Source organism: Papilio machaon, chromosome 2, assembly GCF_912999745.1.
Source record: "Papilio machaon chromosome 2, ilPapMach1.1, whole genome shotgun sequence".
Classification (NCBI taxonomy): Eukaryota; Metazoa; Arthropoda; class Insecta; order Lepidoptera; family Papilionidae; genus Papilio; species Papilio machaon.
Window position 1 is genome coordinate 4010811 of NC_059987.1, and position 23716 is coordinate 4034526.

The window sequence follows — 23716 nt, forward strand, 5'->3', positions numbered from 1 at the left end:
TCAAATTATTGAGATATAAAAAATATTTTAGATCATGTAATTTCATTAATTAAAATTAACTTATGTATTTAAATCTTCGTAATTAAACGAGCATTCTTTACAAATTAAAACAATAAAATTATTGTATTTTTTATTTATTTATTGCACATCATCTACAAACATTTCAAACAATTAATTTTGTCGTGTAATTTTATTACAATTATAATTTTAAGCATTCTAGTCACAAAATTCTACATTTTTTAATCGAATCATATCTTACACAACCTACTTAACAAGCGTATATCTATACAAAAAATCTTAAATTCATTTCAGCCAGTAAATAAAAATTGACAATATTGTGTTGCTACTTTAATAGGTTATTTATTCAACACTACTCATTTAGAATTACATTTCAGTTTGTAAAATTACCTTCCTGATAGTAAAAAATTGGTAAGTTTTTTTTTATTTATTTCTTACTACTTCACTACAAACATCTACCTAATTCTTATCTTTGGGAGAATTTCTAACCTATTTTATGAGCTGCATTATAAAAAAGAAGAAATAAATCAGGTACAGAACAATAAAATTTGAGTTTCAGTGCGTTGAGAGAAATTTCATATTGGCTGAGAAATCATTTGTAAAATGGCACATTATAATATTTCATATAAAAATCAAAGGAGAACACAAAAATTAATTACACGTGTAAAATATCATACAAAACGTCATATTTCATTATAATTTAACTGTTACACAAAACTGGTTTACATTTTTAATATTAAAAATGAAATGAACATTTAAAAAATTAAATGTACATTTCATTTAAATATAAGTCATGGTCTTAATTTAACTCATTCACATTGAAGCAATGACAAATTCCAATTAAAATTTGCTTTGGACACCTTATTTTTAATAAACCTAATTTGCCTTCAGGTCATAACATTTAGCGAATAAATTATATTATAATAAATAATTTCGACATCGCTAATGACTTATTCGTTTCTAATCTATGAGTTGACCTTGTCGTGAATAACTTGTCGGTTAAGTTGCGTGAAGTAGCTAAGAACAGCTACTTTAATAAGCATTTTGTGCTTACTATCAAATTATTTTCTACCTGCAACGTCCTTAAGTATATAAACTAGGGATAAAGCAAGAACATCCACACTATGACTGGGGACTAAGCACTACTTAAGTTACCAATTTCCAACGTAATATTCTAAGATTCTCAGTCGTCGTCATTAAGTAAATCTGTACAGGATTTTGCTTTGGTTGATCTGAAAATAAATGAAATAATGAATTAGGATTTTTATCATTTGAACAAAATTAAATATCTACGATAGATAATGTTTGTTTTACAAGAACGTCCATAAAGAATAGCAACGCAAACGCAACTCATCTTATTGTGTCCAGTTTCAATGTAGTAGATGAGACTATAAAATTAGGAAATCTTTTGCTTCCCTATTATTACTTCTACCTCATAATTTTGTAGGCAAAGCTAGAACTTTTAAGTTCTAAATATGAAGAGACATGCTATAAATGTTTATATTGCCCGAATATAATGTCTGTGTTTTATCTAATCCTAGAAACTTACTGTGCACTTTTGATTCTTCTGCAGACTCTAAGTTCTATGGTACCACTGCGTACTGCCTTGAATAGCGCCAACGCCTCTACATGTGCCAACTCATGACAGGCCTGACCGTTCACTGCTAGTACTTCATCACCTGGAAATGATATGTTGAGGGTTATTTTCTGTTCAGTACATTTAATGTAGAATAATTTTCAAAATAATAGAGATCGATAAGATATCATAAAATAATCGATATGAATCAATAATTTTAAACAATTTTTACGAGAAACTTTATATCTTTATATGCTGTAATTAATAATTGATATTTGCGTCATGTTTTATATATTACGAAAATCAAATGTAAATCGAAAATAATAATGTTTTCAAACACGTTTTATCGTTCTAGTTTATCTTGTAACTTTTATTGATAAAAGTTTCAATACAAAATAAATAAAACGCTACTTACTGCTGTAACCTAAAATGTTCCTATTTATTTTCTTTCTTAATTTTTTTTTGCTATTACTGAAAATTGATCATTATCGTTCTTCCTATAAAAACTATTTCTGTACTGATCTATAATAATATTATGATTATTTAAGAATGAAAGACATATAGTTTGAAAAGACGAAACTACTGACAAAACACATTTACAAACAATACCGTGCCTGTCGGCTATTGCGCGCTTAATGTCACAGTTCCGACTAGCGGCAGCACAATGCGCCTTCCTATCCTTATCAAATTGCATTCCACGAAATTAATAATTGACGCGTTGTCGTTTGGTAGAAATCTAATTACAAGAAATTATTTACCTGCTTTCAATCTCCCATCTTCAATTGCCTGTCCCTGGGGAAGAATGCTCTTGATGAAGATACCGAGAGGTCCCCTTGGAGAATCACGTCCTCCGACTATAGTAAACCCGAGTGGTCTCTTGCCGTGACCTTTCTCAAATGTTATGGTATGGTAAGTGTGCGTAGGCGCACGCGGTCGCCTAGGGAGGGTGCAGAAATTAGCTGTGCTTGGTGTTTGTACTTCACTTTCACTATCTGTTTTGTCACCGGTGCGGTCTGCGGCACAATCCGGGGTGTCGACGTCGACCACTTCACTAGCGCAGCTGAGCGCAAGTGCCTCCTTGTTTGAGCCGCCGTAGCTGACGACTTGTCGGCGCAGGAGCTTGTTGTTCATACTGCTGTAGCTCGCGTTCTGTCCTTTCAGGAAATGCGAGTGTCCGCCGGCCGAGCCGGCATGGCTGGGTGGGCCGGGCGCGCCGCCGGTCGCCTCGTCCGCAGCTGATAGCGCGTCGCGATTACACGTTGATTCGTCCTGTGTCTGTCGTCGCTCTACTCTGACGTCATATTTATCGATAGCCCTTTCCTTTCCTAAAATGATAGCGTTCTCGTAGTCTACTGAACTCTCCCGCATGAGTACGTGACTTTTTTGTGGTTGCTCTCTCTGCCTTATTTCCGGAGAATTTTTTTCTCGTTGCCTGCAGATTACAATGTCTATTTCCGATGCACCTGATCTTAAGGCTTCTTTGGCTTCTGGCATAGTTAGATCACGAAGTCTGCGACCATTCACGTTCAGCAACTCATCGCCTATTCGTAATGATCCTTCTCTGAAAAAAAAAAAAAGTTCAAATTTGTTTATTAAACTTAAATTATTAGTTTTCCTTAATAAAAAGTGTATTTTATCACCAGCAGTTGTTAAAACATTCTTGATAGTTGGCTGTTTCTGTTTTTGACGAATATCTTTTTTTTATTTAAGAACCAAAAAATGTTTGAACGACGAAGGAATTACATTTGCTCTCATGTAATAAAATATCTAAATATATTTACATATTTTAGAAAAAAAAAAACTTACTTTGCCGCTAGACCTCCTGGCACCACGTGAGCAACTAAATATCCTACGTGACCTTCATCGGACAGTTTAGTTTTGGCGATAAATATACCCAGTTCGTCGGTAGGATTTCGTCTTAAAATTCTGACAACTTTAAATTCTGAATGCACTTTGTTATGATTATTTCCTTTTGATGGTTTACGACAAGGTGGTATTGGTGGGATACCTGTATCTCCACGACTTACATCCCTTTGTCTCATTTTTTGTTTTTCAGTCAATTGTAAGTATTGTGGTTCTTCATAATCTAATCCATCTTTAGGCATACGTCGTAGTATTTCTTTTCGGTCCAATGACAACGCTCTTTGACTATGGCGGACTTTAGACTTGGCACATTCAGTTCTATCTCTACTTCTTCTCCCTGATACTCTAGCTTTTTTATATGTTTGGTCGCCAGAAACACTTCTGCCGTGACAAGCTCCCTGAGGATTGGAATGAGAAGCAGAACTGTCACATCGCGATGATATTCTGTCACTATCGAATACAGATGATGCCGCTGATTCATTTACAAGTATACCAGAATCAGCATCTTCACAGTCATGTATGAGAATATTCTCATCGTCACACGAAACGTGATAAATATCATCATGGAATATCGCACTTTGACCCTTTTGAAATTCATCCAAGCCAGGCAAAGCTCCATATGAGAAACTTCTTAGCTTTGCTTTTACGCCCCCTCTTTTTTTACGACTTTTACTACCAGAAGGTTTTGTAACATTATCAATACCACTATTCACAGCTTCATCCTCTTCTCCATTTTGTTTGTAAAGTTTTGAAAAAAATCTGTTTGTTGATGATTTAAGGTACCTGTCAGACATAGCTCTCAATTTAGCGGATAAACAAGAACTGGGTCCAATAGTATCTTTGTCATTTTTAATCTTATGTTTATCAGTCTTTTTGTCAGATTTAATCGTAATGGGTAAATCTTCATTGTAAGGTTCAAAATCGTCGTTAAATATTTGGTCACTAGATTTTGACAGCTTTGCTCCAGCTTTAGGTATGGCATGATAACGGTCACACTCAGAACCAGAGCTATAGCATCTAGTACCTCTGTTACTCAGTGATTTGCCTTCCCTCCACCTACACTCATCAGGACTAGTAATAGAACTTTTGGCGTAAAATACATCATCATCATAATTTGGCATTTTAACCCATGGGTTATGATTCTCAAACTCATTGTGCGTTTCAGAATAATTTCCGGGATACCGACATTGACTGATTTCTTCTACGTGTCCGAAGCCACTACAATCGCTTCCAGAAGTCGACGCAGCATCATCACAATGCCGCAGAGGACCATTCGATTTGAAACATGACAATTTAGTATTTTTCACTTTATCGAGTAACGGGTTGCGCTTTTCTCTATACACCATAAACTCTTTCTCTAAAGAGCCGCCGCGGTTTTTACGACACGTGTTATAGTTTTCTTGTGGTGAGGTGGGACCGTTTTGTAAAGACACTCGTCTTGTAGCTGGAGTTTCGATTTCACGACACAAATGGGGTGATTTATCTACAATAATGATTTGATCATTTAAATTGTAGAAATTTGTTTCCACCGAGCTGCTGCTACTTTTTCTATTTGAGTAACGCACTGGGGACATATCTGAAAACAAAAACGTACATTCATTAAAATCCATGTTTTGAATTATGACTTAGTAACTTGGATAATGATGCCAGTGATCGCCATATGAAACTATGCTTCAGTTAAGATACTTTAACACAAAAAATCTTCAAAAACGTTAAACGTTGTCACAAAAGTTTTGCAAATATTTAAAAGACTAGGATATAATATTATAAATAACCTGTACCGATTCTGGATCTGCGAGTTGATCGCGTTTCTGTGTCGGGCGATACGGCCAGCAGCCGCGGCGGCTCGCCCTTCCTGAACCACCGCATTGTGCGCGCTCACCACGCCACGCCACGCCACACCACGCCACGTTGACCACGTCGCGTTGCTCAGTCCATAACGCGACTGAAACAACAAACTTGCATTTAACAAGGAACACAAATAGTAACACGTCAGAAGCTTGCATTTATTCATTATATAGATACATTATTCTCAAAACAAATTGTAAATACAACAAGTTTCAAATATGTTTGTTTGACTTGAAAAATGACGAAGTAATCTTTCGGCTTATGAAAATAAATTATTTCAACATGCTAAAACTAATAAAAAGCAGACAAGAATCTTCAATTGGAAATTAATAAGAAACAAAATTCTTTTCATTAATTAAACATGGAAATTATAAACATTTTATAATATTATCTAATATTCCATGTTCAATATTCAATCAAGTCAATCTATTACTTAGTAAACGTAGATGGAAGTGAAAAGCGGAAGAAAGCTGACATCGAAGTTAATTAACTGAGAAACGATGTCAGCGAATATAATTTGCAAAACGGCGATCGTATTTTAGTTATATATTTATATATGCTGCTTATTTAATAACAAGATAAAATATATCACAGGGGAAAAAATAAAAAATCCCATTGTGACGCAGTCTCTAGTCTCTGGTCTCATATTTAAATTGGTAAAGGCTAATATTCATGGAAATGATTTACAAATTATAAATTAAATACTCCGTTGGCGTATAAAAAATTTGGTAGAAATTAATATTGATATTAAGTAGGTAGGTGTGCTAGAATAATTTAATGATTGACAATCGGTTCGATTATGATCACGTAACTCGTAACCTTGGTCTAGCAACGAAGCGTTGAGTAATTTGTCGTTCAATCGAGTACCACTTTTGTGGCATTGCTGTTTATTGTACAGCAGGCGTCAATAATTTAAAAATTGTCCTAACCATGATTTGATGATCTATATAAAGATTGAGTGCATGGTATTGTATTGTACATTCTAGATCTCAGTTTATTTAACATAATGAACGTTCTATTTAGCACAAGTGCGTCATAAGTGTCCTGCTACTTGAAGACGTAAGATAAGGTTGGACAGACAATAATTAAACTTGCTTTACATAAGACAAGAAATCACATAATAAGTCGTCTATTATTGGAGGATACGAATATAGAAACATAAATAGAAAATACACGGAACTTTTAAGCTATTTTTCAACCTTAAATTTTGTGTTTTATTCAACACTTTTATATATATCATTTTGCACTTGTAAAAGATTTAAATTTAATGCGACCTACATATTTCTGCCGATTTGCTTATTTTTTTACTTGTTCAAGGAATAAATTGATCATTGATTAGTCACTGCCTCATATATTTCATTAATATGTAAGTTACAAGTTGATATGTTAAAATAAAAAAAACTGGCTTTGTGTGTTTTAAATGTGCAATTTTATACTTGTCATTTATATCGAATCTTAAAACAGATTTTACAAATACATAAATTCTATGACACCAGCTAAGTAAGGCAAATGAGATCATTATTGATGCGAAGATAGCTTCGTATCTCGTTCGTTTTAAGATGTCTTGATGGATTTTAAGTATATAATAAAAATAACTCTATCTTTTTACGAAAGATACTCAAAGTCACAAGAAAAAAATTGAACAACGGGAAAAAGTAAGAAATGAAAAACGTCAAATTCTGACATACGATCCTCACTGACCATGGCCACGCAACTTCTGGGACGGTGTTGCTGTAACATCGTTACTCACTTTATGTCGTTAAGTATAGTAATAGTAATTTATAAAAAAACAAAACAAAGTTAACATAAAATTTACTAAGATAGCATAGCAAAAACATGCAAAAAAGCCATTAGTTATGCAAACTTATCTAACATGTATTACATAGTATCACGACCTGACCTCTTCAAGACCTCTCGACTCAATAAATAACACTCATAAAGTGTCTGCATTATAATCATATTATTTATTACGTTAGCATAAAACATTTAAAGTTATCAAGCTATAAAATATGCAATAATATGAAAATTACAAATAACTAAGATGTCTTGATATTTGATGTTTTGATACAAGGGTAAAACGAGACTGTCGAATTAGCAAGCTGTCAAGGATATGCTAATCCTTATCCCCACAGTGTTCTATAAAATCTGCTTTAAAACTTATTTTTCCTTCGTCGAAACTCCGTGCTATTTTTTAAGATGATAAATGATCTTATTTTATGAGTTGTTTAAAAACTACACTAGGAACTTTGATACACCGAAAACATCAGTATTTTGAAAGAGTTTAAAGAATTCCCATGACGTTTTTTTTATTATTTATAATTATTTTATATAACATGAATAATACATTCTTAAGAATGTAATGCCTTTCATCGCATTGAAAATGATATCGTGAGAATGGAGGGAAAAACATAAGCAAGTTCGTTAAACGCGCGGGAAATGAATGAGGAAGCCAAAGATACGTAGGTACTACCATAAATGTTCTGGTATTACCTTGGTGCGATGGCAGGACAAGTGTACGAGCATGGTCAACGAACATTCATTAAATCTTAGCAAATAATTAATTGCATTCGCAATGCTGACCATCAACCATAATCAAAATTCGATCCTTCGAATTATGTTCATTTGCATGAAACAAAGCAATTCGATTGTCCTCTTAATAGTTCTTGGCTGGATTAAATTTGAGTCCAACAGTTTAAAATAGTAACCGAAAATACCGCGGATAAAATGGTTCAAGATCGATTGCTAACTTCGGTCGCATGACGTGTTGCGTAGGTTAGACATTGTCGCAACACTTTGTAGGAAGTCACTATAGGAAGAAGTGCTTAGAATTGTATATCGAGTTTACGCAATCGCTATTAGCATTACTCAATAAACTAAACTAAATAAAGTAGAACAAAGAAACAATGTTATTACACAATAAAAGCAATAAAATAGAAAAACGAAGCGCCAATAGCCTAATGATAAGGGTAGACTACCGAACAAGCAGTGGTGGGTTATTCAACTTCTGGTCTGAACTATCTGTATGTTATCTCTGTCTTTTTCAAAGAGAATGAAAGGGTTTAAAATGTCTTTACATAAAATGCAAAACATTGCAGTGGGTTTAACAGTAAGTTGAAAAAGTTATGACGCATTTTGGAGAACCAAAATTACAAGAGAACGGAAAACACACGCACACGGAAGGAAACCGTCTTACATTTCCTATGACTTCAACCATAGTTATCATGAAGAATAAAATTAGTAATTGCCTCTTTGTATATTTCCTGACGCTAATTCGATTCGTTATGCAAATAATACATCACTAGCTGTCACCCGCGACTTCGTCCGCTCGGAATATAAAAAAAAAAACTTAATTAGTAGTACGCTATGTCATCTATTTCAGCGAGATCCATGCAGGCGTTCTGGATACCTTTTAATAAACATTCATCCATACATTCGCATTTATAATATTAGTAAGATTAAGTTTATATTAGTAAGAAAAGTGGAGATGTAAAAACAATAACATACGTAATGTTAGATAATTTATGTGATTGTAAGAAAGAAGTCGCATGCGAAACTTTCCCATCGCACTTTGGAATGTTGCATAAGCGTTGTAATTTAACTTCATATATTCGGAATATGAATATAAGCATTCTTTTAATACCATATTAACAAAAAAAAAAATATATATTTATTAAAGAGGCTTTGTCGCAATGCGACCATACCTCCTTATGCCTTCCAATTAATAATACATCTAATCATCTACGAGTACATTATTTCTTAAACATATGTCAGTCAACTTAAACATCATCCTGGCCTCGTCAGTAGACGAGTAAGCCAAAATAGCGTTTATCTGACAGACATTAAAAAAAAGGTAACTACGCTTAAAGAATAAAGGTACGAAAGTAAGGATATGTAAATTTTAAAGGGCAATACTAATTTTAATGGGTAAAAACTTACTACCGTAATCAGATTTTTTAGGTCACCTCTAAACTCGATTAGTGTAAAATTCTTACACTAAATGTCTCCTTTAATGGCCACTTAATGATTCTGAGTGTGGTAGTTACAAATTAAATTAGATTTAAAACCTGGCCACATTCTTGTGGAAAAAAAAGAGTAAATTAAACACAAAGAAACAAAACACGCTATCAATAATCTTTGATAGCTTTTATAGCCCAGATCTATTCTTTGTATGGGCTATAAAAAGTTTAGCTTGACTGCACCGCAATTTTATTATCGAGGAAATGGCCGCGATCGTAGCTAACAATGGTTTCAGATTAGTTGTTAATACTGTTACCTGATATGATAGCCCGTTCCCTTCGCTCTAAGCTGCTTTTATGGAAATGTAATAATGGATATTATTTTTTTATAAAATACTAGCTTTTGTCCGCGCGGAATTTTTCCTGGCCTTTTCCTGGCAATACTAAAGAGGAAAACAAAAATTGTGAAATTGGTCCAGCGATTCAAGCGTGACGCCATGACCAAGGAAAATAGGGATATTTTTTTTGTATAGATAGATTATTTACAAACATAATCTGAAAATCGAGAAATATTGAATATAGGTACACTAATATTACAGTATTTCGTTATAAAAGCCATCCTTCATATGAAGTAGTTGCTAGTTGACAATAATAACTATTTAATTTATTTAATAGGACAGAAAAAAAAATTAAGCGAGACAAGTCCTAAGCACGTCTAAGAAGAAATTCCGCCTCATAAAGGTACTTACGTAATTGGAAGATTTCTAAAAATAGATATGATTTATAAATAAAAGCTTTTGACGTAACACTAATTAGTTTATCATTTATAACTAAAACTAACACTATTTGAAAGTGTATGTTAGTGTGTCATTTCTTGGGCGTCGCGTTGGCGTCAAATGGTGACAGATAAAGTGTGCGCAATCTTGGATGACGTCACAGTTACCGGCCCTTCATATTTACCTCAAATAGATTTGCTCTCAGGTACACTTATAAGTAATCTGTAATTACCGATTTATCGTTTTAATAATCAATGGAAAAAATAAAACAGCGGTCGCTAAAATACAGATTTATAAAAGTAATAATATTATACAAAAATCCAGTTAAATCCTTGTCTTTTTTATACATTTTAATCTTTGCCCCTTTAGTTATTTTGTTACTAAAGTAATTTATGAGCCTTTTCACGATTGCTTGAAATTATTAACGAAGGTTTCTCGGAGGAAAACATAGTCTCAATAAAATGTGACAGTAGCGAAAACAAGGCAGAAATTAACGCTAAAAATAATAAAACAACAAAACTTGGCTGTTCGCCGAATTTCTAAAACATGGCGGCGCATAAGCACAGACCTTTCGCGACAATTTTAACTGGCCGCTGACCTGTGTCTTGACGAAATAGTTTTTATAGTCCTCGTAATATATTTTGTCACGTAAATGCAATTGTCAAAATATATTTTCTTCGAAACTGACGAATACATTTTTAGTTAATGTGCATACAAAACTATTATATTATAAGCTATTTCGTACTGTATACCGTCAAAAAGATATGTCGCCAAATCACATGAGACAAGCATTAAAACTACGCCAAAATTAAGGGCCTTACCATAAAAAAATTAGTGTTTCAAATATATTTTATCTTAAAAATACGTCAACCCTGTTATACCGTTACTAGCGTCCGGCGCGGATTTTTGATAAATCATGGTTATTGAAACTAGGCGTAGGAGTTGGCAAAAATTATGCGTAGGCTTGCGAAATGCGATCTTTACCAATAAATAATTAAGCACTTTTATCACAATGATAAACCATAGAACCTTAACATATAATTTAAAATCATATAAATTAATTAAAAAAAAACAGCCTTTTAGAAAATTAGCCTATATAAATAATTACTCAGAAGGAGTATGATAGAATAAATTCCGAATAAATTATCAATTATGAATACTGCATGTAGAGTTCATTTTTAAGGATTTCGAAGGCTTATCCTTATGTATCCTTATTCATTAGGTATTATATTGTAATTAGGTAGGTATTATTGTAGTATTGTTTTATTTTGCAATGTCTTACGGTCAAGATAAAATTAACGATTTCAGTAAGCAAAACAAGCTAAAACGCATTTAATTTGGCCGTAAGCCAAGGTACTCTACCAAGTACCACTTTCGCTAACTAAGAGCCTTCTAGCAGTACTTTTTGTATTAAACAATTCCAAACTATTCTTTACATTTTAAATACTTTAACCAGACCCATCTCTAATATATAAAATTCTCGTGTCACAGTTTTCGTTCCCGTACTCCTCCGAAACGGCTTGACCGATTCTCATGACATTTTGTGAGCATATTCAGTAGGTCTGAGAATCGGCCAACATCTATTTTTCATACCCCCCCCCATTTTTTTTAAATGCGCGCGGACGGAGTCGCGGCCGACAGCTAGTTTTTTATAAGAGAAGGAGGCAAACGAGCGGCAGGAACACCAAGTTGATCATCGACACCCATGGACATCCGCAACACTAGAGGAACTGCAGATGTGTTGCAGAACCCATGAGATTGAATCACCTTATATTCTCAGACAATAGTCTAGTCTCAGAACAATATGTTAATGATTTTAGATACTCATCAACTATAATATAATAAAATTTGTCGATAGTATGTGAAGTCACGTCGGGTCACGTTGAGTGAAATCAGAATATTTGGAAACATTGATCACGTATAGTGAATAGTGATCAGTATTGAAGCCGCGTGCGACGGAGACGTTTCGAATGCAAACGTGGAAACAATACGGATGCTAGCCCATTGTAGGTTACGACTTAAAACAACAATCGACGAGGAAAGATTTTACGTAAGTGTATTTACGAGAATTGAACGATAGCAACATGTATCGACACAACCTTTGAATGTCAAGAATTCAGTACAAATTCAAAATAAAACTTAATGAAATTGAGAATTATAATCATTTGATACTTATCAGAACAAATATCTGATTATTTTCAAACTGGAATGAAAACTCCGAAGGTTTTTTCACTAGGTTTAAACATTTATGAAGAAGTATTTTAGTATAAGTAACCGGAACGGATTCGAATCCAATCTAAATTGAATTCATAACCATTAACGTCAACGCAAAAAGTTGATGGGAACATTTGCACATTTGTAGCATAGAGGTAAATACGTATATGTTTTGTAATGTGAAAGTCGACAATTGACAGATCGTTTGAATTGAACATAAAGAGAGAAAATCGCAAGTATCGTAAGAGGTTATAACAAAAAGGTACTTCTTTTTTAAATTACGTAATGATTCAACATTAGATCTTAGCAGTTGGGTGCAGGAAAAAAAACGATTGAAGTGTTTTTAATACCTTTTTAACATCATGTGTCTTTCAATTTGTAAAAAGATTCGCTAAAAAAATTAAGAAAATTTCTAAAACTAAAAGTTTGATATTAAATAAGTACTTTTATATTTTAGGTTTAAATTAAAGAAGAATTCAAATACTGGTATTTAAAATAAAATCTTCAACTTAACTCAAGTATCTAAGCCCCAAAGCTATTAGGGTAATCGTTTTCTTCTTACTGAAACTGACGTCGCTTAAAATTCGGGATATAAAAAAAACCCCGTACATAAGTCCTTAAATTCAACTTAAGACTGGCTGTGAAGAAAAATTACAAATATTGTAATGAGAACTCATTTTATAACCTTAACAACACAAAATGTTTATAGGGTAAACAAACTGTTGTTGCCTATACACTAAAATAATTTTACCCAACCGGCAAGTAACATGAGAGATATTCAGGTCACCTGATCCGTTACTGGCTGGCTTTAATTCTCGCCTCTTGTTAGCGAATTCATAGAATCAATGTCTATTTACACGTTGACAGAATACGGAAGTACTTTTGCCTCAAATAAGTACACTTTAAATACTGTTAAATATACATCAGAACTGACAATGAACTTAACACATCTCGAGTTAGAAATGCCTGTGATCATTTTACAGAATATATTTTCCTTTAATTCGCAGAATCCAAAGATAATATGTAATTTATAAATTCATAAACCGTATCTTGCCTATATGTGTAGTAATTATAGCAGGGCAATTTTAATAGGTCACATTTGATACTTCAACAACATAAAACAAGTGACGATCCTGTCTCTGATTTGTCGTTTGACTTTAAAGAGGTGGGAGCCCTTATAGCAAGGTCAAAGTCAATGTGAAATAAAAATTATCTTATTAATATTATAGAGGCGAATGTTTAGATGGGTGGATGGATGGGTGGATGTTTGTTTGATGGTATCTTCGGAACGGCTCATCGGATCTTGATGAAAATTTTCACAGATGTATAACATAGTCTGGAAGAAAACGTAACTCCACGCGGACAGAGTCGCAGCCGACAGCTAGTAATTTATGTATAAGATTTTGTTTTGATTTATCGATGAAAGTGATAACGATAGTTATGTTTTATTTAAAGGCTTTCTTCATGACTATTGTACAATAAGATGCTAAATAAGGTATGAAATATCCCAAGAACGTTGACAATAAAATAACCTTATCGCATCTTATTGTGTGTTTAATACCTTAGTTTTATAAGAACTAAATCGAGTAGTGTGAAAAAAAATATTTTTCTTGAGACGAGAACCAACTAAAAGTAATCAGAAGTATTAACGATTTGAGATTTAAAATTTACAGCGATCCAAGTTCTTAATTTTTGTACAGATTTCTATAATTTCGTCTCCCATCCCATTAATAAAATGTCTTCGCCCGTATTTAAATTACGTTTAAAATTAAGGGCTTGAATCATTAAATTACTTAGTAATTAAATCGTCTTTTATCTAGTTGGATTAAGTTCATTAGGGAGGTCAAGGTGTGTCACACGGATTTGTCACCTTGGATAATATTAACAGTGACGCACAAACTAGAGTTCTCCGTATTCTTGTAAAATTTAAATTACTTTTATTTTTCTCTACTTTGGCTTGTCATCCTTTTCTTAAAGAAAATGGTGGGAAAGAAATGAGGACTAAAATTAGGCCTCCGGCAATTGCTTCTACTTCACGGCTGTCTTCTGTGTGATCGTAGTATTTCACCAGGCGAACCGATCCATTCGTGCAACCGATGTTGTTTTTCATTTCTTTATTTTTATAGGGATTTTGGTTCTTATGAACATGTCAGTCTCATAGAAAACTACTTACAAAATAATTACAATTACATGTACAAGAAAATAACAACAAATTAACGATGTTGTTGCTGGTGTATACCACAGTTAACAATGCAACCGTACTAATATCTTAATCTTAACAATGTAAATGAGAAAGCAAAATTGAAATTTTGCACAGATTTGAGACGTAGACTAGAGTAGCATAAAAGATACTTTTACATTCTTTTTAAATTCTGCGCAGCCGAAGTAGCAGGAAAAAGCTAGTTGACATAATAGAATAGAGTAAAAAATAAACCATATAGCATTTCAATCGCTTTAGAGCATTTCAAGTTCATTACAAGATTTTAAGCTAGGGTTGATATTTCATTACAGCGCTTGTTTGGATCGTTTTATAGCTGCGCAGTGAGCTTCTCTATGGAACATTCTTTGACCTAAACCGGCTTAGGCTTTCACGCGGAGTAAAGGGCTTTTTCTTAGCTTTCGTTTGAAGCGCGAGCAATTCTATTGAGACTTGGACGCACATTGTACGACATCAATGGTCTGACGGTTAATAAAGACGGATTGAAAAAATACGGTACTCGTTGCTAAATGAATATTTGAAATGCTTTTTGTACTGCCGTATTTTGACCTTTTTAATTTAAAAAGATTGACTGCGGTTATTAATATACTTCTTGTCCGGAAATGTGTACAAATAATAAAAAAATACGACATCCATAACCGAAAATGTGGCGTCGTGTGCGGCTTTTGCATATTATGGGTCCTTGAAAGATAAAAATTATGATTATTTAAATTAATTTCCAACAAATTTGAAAATCCTTCATTTAAATTCAGCCACTAGCTTGTGTTAGAAAACAACATAATCGGTATAATTATAATAATACTAGATTTTGCCCGCGACTTTGTCGGCGCGGAATAAAAAACAAACTTGTGTTCTTTCAGACTATGTTCTTCACCTGTGCAAAACTTCAGCAAGATCTGTTAAGCCGTTTTAGAAACCGATGTAGCAACAATATCCAACATCTAAACTTTCTCATTTATAATAATCTTGTAATGTTTGATTTAGAAACATCTACAAAGATAGTATTTCTAGAAAATAGTACTCTTCTTATACATTATCACGTAATGTAACATATTATCCAGCTTTTATGTCGGTAAGTGCGGCATTAGTCATGCATCTTCTATTTACGTTCTCGAAGTGTAGCTTTGAACCTGTGTTATTGAATATTCATTACGAAGCGTGGGGTTTTTGTTTGGCAAATATCTCCTTCTGTACCGCGAGGTAACGTCTTTAAAAAGCAAACGAAATATTAGAGACATCCTTTGTTCTTTGAAATCGTAAAGTTTTCCAGTAAACACGGTCATTAACAAGATAATAGAATAAGCGGTTGTAAGGAAACTTGTGGAGAGATCAGAGGTTTTTTTGTGGGATGCGTTAAATATTTAAAATTATTCAGATTTGTAATGAAAGCATCTAGATGTTGGGTGGTCAGTTTTAAACTCAAGTCTCATTTTCAAGTTAGTTTTCTTTAAGTGTAGTTTTTGCGATGATATCATAAAAACCAGTCACTTCTAAGTTAATATTTACTTATGTATACTATAGTATAAAGAGGAAAAATTTAATTGTTTTTTTGTTTGCATTGAACAGGCCTCAAAACTACTGAACCGATTTGAAAAAATCTTTGTTGGAAAGCTACACTATCCCCGGGTGATATAGGATCTATTTATTACTAGTTTTTTTTTAGTTCCGCACCAATGAAGTCGCACGCAACTGCCAGTAATAATTAATTTTATTGGAAATTTCATTTGTTTCTTAATTTTTTGGTATTATGGTAGTTAATATATAAACAGACCATGATACAAGATATTTTTCTAGTTATATCATCAATTCATTTTTTTCCTTTTGTTCTGTACGTGTCGGCTTCATAATCATATTCAATTACTTATGATTATGCATACCAATATGCTTAATATTGTTATGCATGAACAGTTATTGTTGTCGTTACTTTCAGAAATTTAAATGAATTAAGGTAACAGTGGCATTTGTAAAGTTTAATGACACATCTTTTTTCTTTAAATTTTAATAAGGCATCACACAGAAGACCGGAGTGAAGTTGAAGTAATTTTGCGTTTGGTCTGATAAGTGGACGTTCCGAGGACTAATTTTAGTTCACTTTCCCGACCTCTCCTTATAAGCAAATTTGATGGAAAAGAAAGAAGCTTTAATGGGGAAAATATTCTCTTCCTCTGTCGATTAAAGGTAAGCAACGCATCTGCAATTGCGGAAGTCTATGGGCAGCGGTCACATTGCCATTTCGGCGAATTAAAGTGAGCTTGATTCCTTGCTACCTCAAATTAAAAAAAAGATATGGTCGTAACAAAATTTCAATATTTAACTGAGATATGATCGTTCGGACCGAATTCTTGAAAGAAAAGTTGTAGAGAAATATTGGTCTTTACACGGTTAATGTAAGAAAAAAAAATACCTGAAGTATTTCTAAACTTTAACCCTGGGTATTCTGCAAGAAAAACTATTACCCTGTTGGATTTCCAGGCTGAATCAAATTAGACTGATTCAAAACAACTAAACCAATCCATTACTCAAGAGCACGGAACTAATAAAAGACGATCGAACAAATCTAGCAAAGGCCAATGAACTCTTTCACTGCAAGCTCAATATTATTATAACCCTGTAGCCTTCTACTTAATGCCGCTGAATCAGATCAAGACCATGCGATGAGCCAATTCGTACGTCTATTTTGATCTACATTGTTATAATGGCGCCAGTTACATAGGTTATTGCCAGTTACATACACTATAATAGATTTAATTACCTACCTATAAAGAACATTATAGCGTGACTTTGAAGACTAACGTCCAGTTTAGTTGAAATATCAGTAAAACAAAATATCCAAGCCGAAGGTGTTGCGGTATTAGTCTATTGTTACCTGATAATTATTGACCTACAATTGATGACAATTCTTCAATTACTAGAATAGATGATATTCAAATACGTCATGTACATACTACTAAGAAATAAGGTCGTTTTATATTGATGACTTAAGTAATTCAACGTACGATGCAATATAAACTATTTTTCCCTTAACCATAGCAATTTACGAAAAAAAAAATGTATCTTTGTACAAAATCGATTATTTTATGCATGTGAGATTGGTCAAATAATCATTCAATATTTTTTTTTACAAATAGCACAAATGCTCCATTTTTTGCATAATAGAGAATTTTCCTTTAAGTTTTTTCGGTTCGTTAATTTAATTAATTAAGTTTATTTGTGCTGAAATGTTAACCTTTTTATCGGTGACGAATTCCTTATCTAAACAATATAGTTTAAGAGCTGCTCTTTGAAATTATAATGCTGTAAATTAAGAGTTGAAAACTTCTTAAATACTTGAAACAGTGACATTTAAAGTAAATTTTCATTTAAGCTTAAGAGCTTCAACTTGTCTGAGAGCAAAAATTTCAACACCTGCTCGTTTGTATACAGAGTGTAGATAAATACATGTTTAATTGTATTTATAATTGCAACATGAGTATCACAATTAAATTAGAATTATTTATAGTACAGTGTCTCGACTAGTTTCTTAGTAAAAACTGGACTAAACAAGAGCATGTTGAAGTTTAAGTCACGTATAAATTGGAGCTTCGTGTTCAACAAATCATATATAGTTAGATTATGTAGGACGTCTTGAAATTGTGACACGCAAAAACGGTACATACTGCAACTAAAATGGTTCTTGTTTTTATTATGTACTGCGTTTACAAGTACATACTATAAATAGATATATTTTATAAAGCGTTTTGGATTTATGATGCGATCGATTTAAAAAAAAATATCTAGGTATATCTACTATTATGAGGGAAAAGGTAATAAGCTAGTTTAAGTATGAAATTATTAGTGACATAATACTTCTATTAAAGTATATATCTGGCTACGATTTTTTAATAGAATGAAATTGATGAAAACATAATATTTATACATTTATTTCGACTGTACAAGCGAACAGTAAAATCGTTGCACAGAAAGCGGCAAGAACACTAAACGTAGAAACACATTGGAATTCACGATAATTATTTCACTCGATTTAGAAGATAATCGTGAATTGAGTGTTGCGAACAGTCGCACACGATTAATTTAAGACGATTAGACACGGACACCCGGTTCCAGTTTCACACGAGGGCACAGTGAAGCAGAGCAGTAGACAGTGCATAACTTTTAATATTTAAGTGTACACTTTGTCAAAAAAAGTACTGTTTTGCCTCAGCGCATGTGTTTAACAATAGTAATGGATTGTCTCAATGTTCAGCCCTCGTATGATACAGGCGTTATAATCATGATAGTGCCCACCCAGTGAAAGTTATGCGCAACAGTAAAATATCGGATTACGATGACGTCTATATCTTCTTAGTGTCAATCTTGCGAAACTGATATTGTTGATACGTGATTAAGGTCTGATAGACAATTATCTATGTAAAGGATCATGTTATGAAAAACTGATACAATTGAAACTGGTATATACTTGATGGTATCCTAGTTAGAATGTTAGTACTGATCTATATAATATGTTGATAAGACCTTAGCCTTTTCGTTAAAAAAATATCATAATTTCTTCCGTGCCGTTATTACATATTTTTAAAAAAAATAAAAAATAAAAATGTTTTATCTTGGGGTTGTAAGTCTATAACATTTTTATAACAATGAAAACGCTTAAATAATGTATTTCGAAACCTCATATGTCGTCAGTAAAAGTATAGAAATTAAGATTACATTACAAGTAAACGGTTACAATAAGCCTGGTGGTCGCGGGCCGGCACGCAAGGCCGCCGTCAACTATTGCAGTTAATCTGCACAAAATTAATTTATTAACTGGATTACTGTTGCTATATTATAAAATTTCAAATTGTAATAATAAGTGGTTAAGCAGAGTTTAAAATCTAGTGACAGATTTGCATATCCGTTCATTAAATTTCAGAGAATATTTGCCAAATAATTTACATAAACATAAGGTTTTGGAAATCCTAAATGGTTAAATATTACTCTATCCTTCCTCTGTTATCTCCTGTTCCTTTGGGTTTCCGGAACTTCAAACATTGCACCTGAATTATGCCTCTAAAGTGGAGGCGTCTAGTCAGTAGGTGCAATCTTAATCTGTCTTTTTCCAGATGCTTGGTATGTTTCAATATTGCCGGCTAATAATAAAATATTCAGCTAAAAATTTAAACCTAGAGTCAATCTTGATTACTACGTGTTGAGTAAATCAAGATTCTTACAAAGATCTCAAAGGTTGCAATAAAATTCTCTTAAAATTATTCTATCAAATGGCAAACTTATTCTTATAAAAAAAGATTGCCATTCCAAAAAAAATCCAACTTCACGTTTCATAAATTAATATTAACTATCATAAGTAAACAAGTTTTTTTACGATGGATGTAATATGAATCTATTGGAGGTAATCACCATAAAAATAAGAAATATTTGTCAAAACATGAAACGTTGTAGCGAAGCCGCGTTAAGGCTTCGACGCAGTTTTATTTTGCAGACATCCGCATTATATCATTATGATTATATTTATGAATCACGTAACGGAATGTTGATATAAAAATGACCTTCATATATACAGTTTAAGTATAGGGTAATACATAAAAACTTTATTTTTTACCACAGTTTATTTTTAAATAGTTGTAAAGGCACGTTCCAATAAGAAGGCCTGAGAAGAATTCCCACAACAAAGTAGTCATTACATTGCAATACATAAGTAATCAATCCTATAAATTTGAATATAGAAAGGTTTTTTCTTCTCTTCTATTAAAATAAAAGACATACCTTCAATCGGGATTTTTCTAGTTACAGTTAAATTAAAAATATTTATCACAAGGACAACTTTTGATTTTACACTTAAATTGTATTCACTTAAGAAGTTTTACTAAGTTCAGTCATAAACACCAAAACGTTTTTCTAACAATAATACCGGCAAAACAAACGTCCGCACTGTAACGATCTCCGCAATGTACTAAGTTTGTCGGCATCGTGGTTAGAGCAGTCTGGACGGATACTCGCTTTAAGGCTATAAACGTATAATATTACTAGAACATCTTCCATTACTATTTTTACATTCAGAACATTTAAAGTACATCTAGTCGAGCCAGCAATGAAATTGAACTATAACTTCAATCTAACTTTATATTTACTTGTTATTATAGGAATTGCCGGCAGATACATCGTCGGGCGGCATTTCTCGCACGTGAACAAATTCGATTCAAGAATGAGATTATAATAGGTACCCAGGTGAAATTGTGGAAGCGGATATGTATTCCCATGGTTCCATCCAACATTGATTGTGGGAAACGATTGACAATTTCATATACAGAAAAACAAATAAGTAACAACGTAGCAAGTTGAAAGTGATCAAGCATTTCTAAGAAATAATTATAGAAATGAAGATGAATGTGTTCGAATTAATTTCATTTTTAAATTTTTTCGTCATCATACGTGTTACTTAGTACCTTACAAATAGCTCCTTTGGGAAACTTAGTGGTTATATGGGAATGTATGCAAGACGATGAGTAACGAAGTGCAAATTGTGAATTGTTTATTCTTGTAATTATATTTCAGAAAACTCAACAGAATTCAATGTATACAATTCCTTTGTTGAAAGATACGGTAAACGGTAAAAAAAGACTTTAAAATTTGGTAATTTGCAGCTAACATTTTTAAATAATACATCATAGCAATTTATAAAAATGCTAAATGAAAAACATTTTTCGGTAATTGAATTCAACGGAAATCGGCTTATCGATAGACCGTATTTGGGGCAAAATTAAGTTGAGGAATCGTGCCACAGGTCAATGAAGTAACTAATTTTAGCGCTCAGATAATTTTGGTTATTTAACCCATGTCTTATTGAAACCACTGAAGTCAAATCTTGTACTTATCAAGTATATCAATTATAACAGTATCTATTTTTAAGAACGGGAAAAAATATTTTCATCTTCATATTATTACAACTTAAAGAATTTTATATTTTTAAATTAATTATCAAATAATTTTTCATTTCAGTGAGATTTTGCTCCAAATAGGCACTTTTATTATTATTTAATATCTCATTAAAACAGAGGACCTCATCAAGCTCGATACTTTCATGTCATCTGACCTGATAACTTGTAATATTTTTCCGAGGGAAATATAAAAGGAAAGTGGATGGGCGAAGTTAAGGTTGATTGCGTTTACTCGTCGAGTGAGCGGACGACATCCGGGAGAGCCGGGGAAATGCCCAGGAATCTGATTACTAGTATAGACTCAGCTTATTCTTCCGTTACGAGCTAACGCTAGTACAAACTTAGTTAATGAAGTTATACTTCTTTTAGAACGATAACAATGACTATTTTTATGTAATCGCTATAACTGAAGCTAGTTAAATAGATAATAAAAAAATTTAAAATTTCGTGATACGTTACAGTTAAACGCGTGTTTAAAAACACATAAACGTCTGGAATATTATAGAAATAATATCCGTGTTTATACAAATAAGCAAAACCAAACCGTTTATTGAATACTACTAACTAGTATAAACATAAAGATCATTTAAAATCTCTAATATCTAAACGCACGTAGAATAGTTCTGGAATTTTATTTAAAAACATTAATGAACAAGTAATATATATATTACAATATATAATTATTAATATTACAATGTGCATGCATATTTGAGTTAGTCAGAGATATAGATCTAAACCGTTATTCCGAATGACGTCATGGAACAAACGTTACCATCAAATAGTTTGGAACATCTGCCCTGAATTTGTTTTGACACCTGTTATGCGCTCGAACAAGCACTTAATAAGTTATTTATGTAATCAAGTTTTAAAATATATCATTGAGATTTTAAAAGGATCAGAATGATCTTAGATTATTCAACGGATTTGGAAAATTTACGACTGGAAACTGATTTCCTTAAATAATAACTTAGTTAAAAGAAGAACAAAGATGTTTGAATCTGTACTTACGTAACGGCAAGACTTACGTATATATATGTTTGGTAACAAATGGACTGTCTCCGTGCCGAAGTCAGAAACTTTTAAGTTTTACGACCGTCCTGAGAATGCTCACGCAACGCTCCGAGAAAACCGCACGCCGTCGATGACGAAATAAACGTACAAAGGTCCTTGACCTTTCAAGGTTAAATTGTTTATTAATAATACGTATTCAGATGCATTGCTTCAACATACTGTATGTTCATACGTGTGGGAATAGTACTGCATTATATTCAAATACATTTTCCAATATGGTCGACGGAATGTTATTATGTTCAGATTTTATAGACAGCGTGATAAACTTCAGTATCTATTGGCTGTTAATTTATATTATTAAAACAATGTTGTAGTAAAAAAAATACAAACTTTAGCTTAATCATCAATACTTAGTGACAGGACAAATAAGACATTAATCTGGAAGCAGAGATTTCTTGAAATATTCATAAATGAAAATCTTTTTGTCCGTTAAGAGTTTAGAAGTTATATAAAGGTAAAGGTTAAATACAAGGTAAATAAAAACAAAAAAGGTAAAAATTCAAAATCAAAATATTAGATATTTAATAAAAACGTCACGCCTAATATTACAAATTATACGGTAATTTGCTGGTAATTTCGAATCTGAGAAGGTAATTTTCTAATCTGAGAAGCCGAGAATTCGAAAATTAAAACTGGAATATTACTCTTGAGAATTCTTCAATACAATAAATTACTTTCAACAATAGTAATAATAAATACCTGTATAAAAAACATACTGGCTTTAATCTTCTTCTTTACATGAATTAGTATTTTGTACAATTTACAATCAGGTCATAAGAATTAAGTCAGGAGGTTGGTATTTCATAAATGTATTTAAAAAGTAAGGTCATCTATCAGCGTAAAGTCACCACATAAATATTTTACAGACATAAATTCTTACCACGAAAACAAATATAAAAACAGAACATAATTTTACAACAAAAAAGAAAAAGAACTTTTAGCGTTATTTTTACGGCAACGGAAAAAGTTCTTAAACCCTCACCATAAAGGACCTATTGACATTTTTATTCCTTCAACAATCAAGACTCGTGATGTTTTTATTTAAAAAATAAAATAAAAAATTATGGGTCAAGCTTCAAAAAACTCGTTTCATCACACTTAAGCTTAGTTTACTACGGAGCAAAGTACTGGCGTGGGAAATAAGAGAGGTCTGTAATTAGTGTAAAAATCCCATAACGAGTCTCGGCGACTGTCAACGGTCCTCCGCGAGACTAGTACCCGTGTAGTCCCTCCCCTTCTCACTG

At 32.7% G+C, this 23716-nt stretch overlaps 1 protein-coding gene across 1 annotated transcript; it reads right to left on the bottom strand.

The window, feature by feature from the left end:
* Nucleotides 1–815: 815 nt before the first annotated feature.
* LOC106717644 lies at nt 816–20399 on the bottom strand. The gene is made up of 6 exons (XM_045680695.1): nt 20230–20399; nt 5239–5402; nt 3401–5033; nt 2353–3155; nt 1568–1697; nt 816–1250 (listed from the first exon to the last, which is right to left on the bottom strand). Exons 2-6 carry the CDS (start codon nt 5324–5326, stop codon nt 1202–1204), a joined length of 2703 nt encoding a protein of 900 aa, XP_045536651.1. The 5' UTR covers nt 5327–5402; nt 20230–20399; the 3' UTR covers nt 816–1201.
* Between the last annotated feature and the right edge of the window lie 3317 nt (nt 20400–23716).

Excerpts from the sequence above, each read along its gene's own strand:
- LOC106717644 (XM_045680695.1), bottom strand. The coding sequence starts at position 5,326 with ATGCGGTGGTTCAGGAAGGGCGAGCCGCCGCGGCTGCTGGCCGTATCG. Across the intron at positions 5,034-5,238 it reads AACTCGCAGATCCAGAATCG|ATATGTCCCCAGTGCGTTAC; the intron begins GTACAGGTTATT and ends TTTTGTTTTCAG. Across the intron at positions 1,251-1,567 it reads AGAAGAATCAAAAGTGCACA|ATCAACCAAAGCAAAATCCT; the intron begins GTAAGTTTCTAG and ends ATTTATTTTCAG.